The following is a 6,000-nucleotide window of genomic DNA, read 5'->3' on the forward strand; positions in this document are numbered from 1 at the left end:
GCTAATGGACAGGTGCGTTCCTGTCCCAGGAGACTTTTCCAGGCAGCTGCCACCCCCAGGGGACCTGAGCTTTCCCGAACTCAGCCTTCTGAGTACTGGGACTGGGATCACAGGCCTGGGCCCCATGTCTGGCTGATAGGATTTTTTCTTTTGGAGATAGTCTGGCTCTGTAGCTCAGGCTGGGCTTGAATTCGTGGTGATCCTCCTGCCTCAGCCTCCCAAGTGATGGATGACAGGCGTGCACCACCATTCCTGCCAGAAAGAATTTTTAGACCTGTTTTTTCTGTCAGTGTTGGGGATGGAAGAGCCTAGGGCCTCCACACCCCAACTTAAGCAGTGCTTCCTTAAGGAAAGGATAATGGGCAGTGCCAATCACTTTAAAATTCATGTGTTACTCATTGAAAAATTGTCATACTGGAGCTATAGCTCAATGGTGAGCCCTTGACTAGCATATATGAGGCTGGGTTCTGGCCTTTCCACACACTCCTGTCATCCCAGCACTTGGGAGGCTGTGGTGGGAGGGTTGCCACAGAAGTTCTAGGCATGCCTGAGCTACAGAGCAGGATCCTGCCTCAAAGAAAACAGAACAAAATTTGTATATTGGTTATTTCTATTTCTCTGTTATTCCTTGGCAGATCTCACGCCCCAGGCTGGCCTTCCCTTGGGCACAGTCTCTGTTTGACCCAGGCAGAGGTTGGATGCGCCTTGGCATGTGGCTGCCTCCCACTGTCACCTTTCACCCTGACATTTCCCCTTCAGCTGTGATGGGGGGGGCAGTGGGAATCCCAGCAGCACACTGTGGTCTGCAGCCCTCAGAGCCCAGCTCCCTGAGCACATGCCCCAAGGCAGGACGGGGGACATGGGGACAAGAGACCGGGCCACCCCGTCTCAGGCCAGCTGGGAGAGCACTGGTGTGGCAGGTGCCCAACCGGGCTTCCATCCACTGCTCTGCAGCACAAGCAGAGGAAAGACCGAATTTACGCTGTCAACCCCAGGTGATCTCAGGTGACTCTTGGCGGCTGTGTCTTACAGGACTGGAAGAAGCATTTCCTGGACGCCAGGGCCAACAAGCCGAGCGATTGGAACAGTGAGCTGGACAGGGACTGGCCGGGGCCCATGCTGCAGAAGCCACCCTATCAGGTGTGTGGCGCTGTGATGCCTGGGGATGCACCAGGCTGTCCCCTCCTGTTGTGCCCTGGACCAGCCTGTGGTTGGCTGTTATAGGATGGCCTGAAGCCAGAGGGAATCAACCCGGACATCTGGCTGCACGAGAAGATGAGCAGCACTAGCTACCTGACTCAGTATGACCTCTCAGAGTTCGAGAACATTGGCGCCATTGGGCTGGAGCTGTGGCAGGTGACCGGCTTTATTTTTATAACTCAGATCCTAGCCAGGTATGGTGAAAGACCTTTCCCCCAGGACCCTGGGAGGCTCAGGCAGGGGGATCCCAAGTTCCAGCCCACCCTGGCCTACAAAGCAAGACCTACCCAACCAAACTGAGTGTTGTGGCCCACACCTGTCATCCCAGCACTCGGGAGGCTGAGGCAGGAGGATCACCATGAATTCGAGGACCACTTGGGCTACATAGTGAGTTGAAGGCTAGCCTGAACTACATAGCAAGGCCCTGTCTCAAAAACCAAAATACAATAAAAAGCAAACCAGCTGGGGATGTAGCTAAGTGGCGTAAGTGCCTGCCTGGCAAACACAAGGTCCTGAGTTTGATTTGTTTGATTCTCAGTACCTAAAAGAAAAACAAAACAAAAAACAAAGCAAAGCATTAAAGACCTTCTCTGCCCCTGCAGGTTAGGTCGGGAACCATCTTTGACAACTTCCTGCTCACAGATGATGAGGCGTATGCAGAGAATTTTGGGAAGGCCACCTGGGGCCAAACCAAGGTAGGGAGGATGTGCCCACTTCTGTGATCCCATGCTGGAGTCTTTCATTGGAGAGAGGACTTGGGGGTTTGACGAATGCACCCCCAGCCAGCTTGGCACAGGCAGGCAGTTCCCGTTACTGTGGGAAGTGTGTGGCCAGTCCTTGGTCATGTGAAACAGCACCTGGTGCATGTGGTGGAGCAGAACTGCTCACCCCTGGGTGAGCCAGGAGCAAGAGATCAGCACCCCAAGCCCCTGAGCGTCCCCTCCCATGAGTCAGACCTCCCTGTTGGCCCCGCCTCTTAGGGCCCCCACCTCCCTATAGTGACAGACTGGAGCAAGCCTCTGTCACACTGGCCAAACATAGCAGAGACCTTGCACTATAGATTCTTTTTTTTTTTTTAGTACTGGGATGATTGAACACAGGGACTTCACACAGAGCTCCATTCCTTGCACCCCTTTTTTTTTTTCTCACTTTTTTTTTTTTTCCTTGTCTTTTTCCTTTTTATCGGTACTGGGGATCAAACTCACGACTGCCTGCTTGCAAGGCAGGCGCTTATGCCCCTGAGCTAAATCCCCAGCCCCTGCACCCTTATTTTTAATTTGGTGACATGGTCTGCCAAATTGCCCATACTGGGCTTGAACTTGTGATCCTCCTGCCTCAGCCTCCCTTGAGTGCTGGGATGGCAAGCCTGGGGCGCAGCTGCGCCTGGCTTCCTTTTCAGAGAGGGCAGTGGGACCGGTCCTGCTAGGGCTTCAGTAAGGTCTTACCCCCCTGTCATTGTCCAGAGCGGCCTGTGCTCTGTTCCTGCAGCCTTGTGTGGCTTTCAGCTCCATTCTTTGCTAAGGAGGCTGCCTGAGCTTACGGCTGCGGGATGAACCCCCCAGGGCTCCCTCTGACGCTGGAATTGCAGGTGCCTGGGCAGGGCACAGGAGGGCCATGTGTCTTGCAGCTGCTGTCCCAGACGACCCCTGACCGTGGCTTGAGACGGCAGCATGCAGGGTCCTCAGGGATCGGGGTGCTGGCAGTCTCAAGCTCCTTTCCTTGCATGCCCATCTCCTTCCTTGTATCTCAGGAGGACACTTGTGATTGGCCCTAAACCCGGGATCCCACGGAGGTGTGGCCGCACGTGCCTGCTTGCTGCTCTTAGGGGGCGGGGCGTGGTGGGCGGAAGTGAGTTTGATGGGGCGGGCCTCATGACTGTTGGGTCTGCCCCTTCCTGTCTGCTTGCTGGTGGCCATAAGGCCAGCGGCTTCCTATGCTTCCTGTCCCTGGCCCCAGCCCAAAGGCTGCAGGATGGGACCACTACCTTCCGACAGTTTCTCAAGCATCTCAGATGTTTGACCAGATCCTGGTTCTCACGAGAGGCAGCGTTCCCGGGCTCAGGCCCCTGGGGAGAGGCGGAACCAGGGCCTCTCACCGCCCAGCCCCAGCTCCGCACCTGGGGATTGGGGTCGGACTCGCCCGCGGCTCCCTGCTCCGAGGGGTAGCTCCCGGGGACAGGGTCAGTGGGGCGGGACAAGGCCACCGCCGGCTGTTGTTCCCCCTCCAGGGCCCAGAGAAGGAGATGGATGACATCCTGATCAAGGAGGAGCTGATCAGAGCCCGCGAGGAGGAAGAGGATGAGCTGCTGGAGGGCAGGGGCCACAAGCCTCAGGACGCCTTCCGCCCATTTCACAGGCGGCAGGAGCTGTAGTCCGGCCTGCGGTAGGCAGAGGTGACTGGTAAAACCTCCATTCTACATCAGTCTACAATTCAAAACTCGGTCTGTGTGTGCTAATTTGTCCAGTGCCCTTGAAAAACGTCCCTCGGGGCCCGGTGTGATGGGGCAGCAGTACTCAGGAGGCAGTGGCAGGGGGGTTCCCATGAATTGAAGCCCGCCAGAACTCATAGTGAGACCCTGCCTCAGAAAAGGAAACAACACAAAAAAAGTTAAAACGTCTTCTGGCTCCTCAGTGGGGTAGGGCGAGTTTTCTTTCTCCTTCAAGCCTACAGCAGAAAGGTTCTCTCCATAGGTCTATGCAGCAGAGACACAGTGTTTTTTCTTAATCCTTAACGTTCTGAAAATAAAAGTCTGTAAAATGCATTCTGAGAAAGTGCGTGCTTCACATCTGGCTGTGAATCAGTTGCAATTTTTTCTTATGAGATCCAGTTTGGTTTCTTTCTCTTGCACTGGGGCTGGAACCCAGGGTCTCCCTGTGCAGAGAGAGTGCTCACTTCCTGCTGCAGCCCAAGTTCTCTGGGGTGGCATCTGCACCAACACCTCTGGTAACTGCAGACCTGCAGATTGCATGGGCCCCTTTCCTACTCGGGGATATGCAGAAAACCTGGGTTGGCAGTCTGTCCTCCCTAAGAAACAGTGGGATTCATTTTCCCAGAGAACTAATGTGTATTTCATCAACTAGTGTTTTTCTTTGAAATAACATAATGTCTTTCTCTTTTTTTTTGGAACTGGGGATTGAACTCATGACCTTGTGCTTACCAAGCAAGCATTTGAGCCAGTGAGCTAAATACCCAGTCCTTCTAAGTATATACTTTTTTGAGACAGGATCTTGATAAATCATTCACTTGCCCAGACTGGGCAATTGCAATTGTCCTGCCTCAGTCTCCCAGAGTCTGGGATGACAGGTACCCACCATGCCCTGCTTAGTGTTTTCAACAGGTTTACATCTAATCCCGTGTTCACTATTTCTGTTTGAAACACCTGGAGGAGTTTGCTCTCCAGAGGGAAAGTGGACCTGGATGGCCTTGGATCCTGGCATGGGGTGGTCCCTGATGGACCAGAACCCATGCAAAGCCATACCAGACAATCTGCTAAGAGAAAGAAGCTTTATTGGATGGGGTGGGGGTGGAGTGTTGCAGACTAAGACAGTGGCCGTTTGGCCTGGGGAAAGGTTTCTAGGAGTTGTTGAGGAGGGTCTCTCTAGGTGAGCCAGCTGTGAGCAGCAGAGTGTGACATGGTCATTATCAGGTACCCTCCTGGGCAGGGTTGACTTGCAGTTGGAACACTTCTGGGAAGTGTCTTTTCTTATAGCCCAGGCTTGTACAGGCTCCAGGGACAGGCTGACCCTTTAGTCCCCTCCTCTGTGGGCTGTCCAGCTTGCCTACACTGCTTCCTGGCCTTGGAGACCAAGCAGCTTTGCTCCTCTCACTGTGAGGCTCCTTACCAGGCACCCACTAGGGACCAGGAGTCATGTCAGATATTGACTCCTCTAGGTTATGGGTCCCAGTGTGATGTCTCTGCCATGGGAGAGCTGACCACTGCGCACTCTTGAGCTTTGGTGTTACCTCAGTGTTGCTGTGAAGCACCTTCTACCTGAGACTCGCTGGTGACTGAGTCAGCCTCCAGTGGACCCGTGGTGGTTCACCTGGACATTTGCTAGCAATGCCAGATGCAAGAACCTTACCCCATCTGCAAGGAAGCCAGACCCTCAGGGTGGGTTTCACAAGCCCTTGGGAGATCCCAGCTCCAGACTATTGTCTGACTGTAGGGAGAGGGCTGTCCAGTGTTCCAGCTGTTCGGGTGGCTGAACGGTGGTTGAGTGAATCATAAAGCACATTGTTTATCAGACTGGCATGAAAACCAACCAGTTGCAATGCTGCTGAAGCAGCCCTGGTGGGACACTGGAGAGGAGGGGGTGGCCTGTGCAGGGAGGCATCTCTTCGGGACACACCCAACCAGGGCTGCTGTGGTCAGCTGAGCCTCGTCCTTGCCGTGTGGACCTGGAGGGATTGTGTTGTCAGTGGCAGGGAGACGTTTTGCTGAAAGCAGCGTCATGGGCTGGGCTCTCTGGCAAGCTTCTCCCGTGTGAGGGCAGCGCTTGGCAGCCCTGTCCTTGGGAGGGGCCTGGGTGCAGAGGGTCGGTCAGCGCTTGTCAGGGGGGCGCCTGGGAAGCGGCGCAGAGGTCCCGCGGATGCGGCGAGATCGCCTCCCTCCAGCTGTGACCACGGCGCAGCCCCTGCCAGGCCGGCAGCAACAAAGAACCGGAGGCGGGGCGGGAAGGGGTTGTGCAGGGAGTGGACAGCTGCCCCAGTGCGGCACGCGGCCGGGTGACAGGCCAGCTCTGCAGGGGTCTCAGCCCCGTCCCCTGAGGCCATGGTGCGTGCGCGACCCCGCCCTCACGG

The 6,000-nt window shown here is 55.4% G+C and overlaps 1 protein-coding gene across 5 annotated transcripts in view; it reads left to right on the forward strand.

Annotated features, from left to right (window-relative positions):
• Positions 1-3,961, forward strand: part of Calr3 (calreticulin 3) — an 11,892-nt gene extending 7,931 nt beyond the window's left edge. For all 5 annotated transcript variants that reach the window (XM_063228118.1, XM_013146504.2, XM_013146505.2 and 2 more), the window contains exons 6-9: positions 1,033-1,140; positions 1,225-1,356; positions 1,803-1,895; positions 3,428-3,961. In XM_063228118.1, coding sequence (XP_063084188.1) covers positions 1,033-1,140; positions 1,225-1,356; positions 1,803-1,895; positions 3,428-3,571 — 477 coding nt within the window. In that variant the 3' untranslated portion in view covers positions 3,572-3,961. The remainder of the gene's footprint in view (positions 1-1,032; positions 1,141-1,224; positions 1,357-1,802; positions 1,896-3,427) is intronic.
• The last annotated feature ends 2,039 nt before the right edge of the window (positions 3,962-6,000 follow it).

The sequence above is a fragment of the Cavia porcellus genome, unplaced genomic scaffold (genome assembly GCF_034190915.1).
Source record: "Cavia porcellus strain 051 isolate PalLab524CR breed Dunkin Hartley unplaced genomic scaffold, mCavPor4.1 scaffold_17, whole genome shotgun sequence".
In the NCBI taxonomy this organism is placed as follows: Eukaryota; Metazoa; Chordata; class Mammalia; order Rodentia; family Caviidae; genus Cavia; species Cavia porcellus.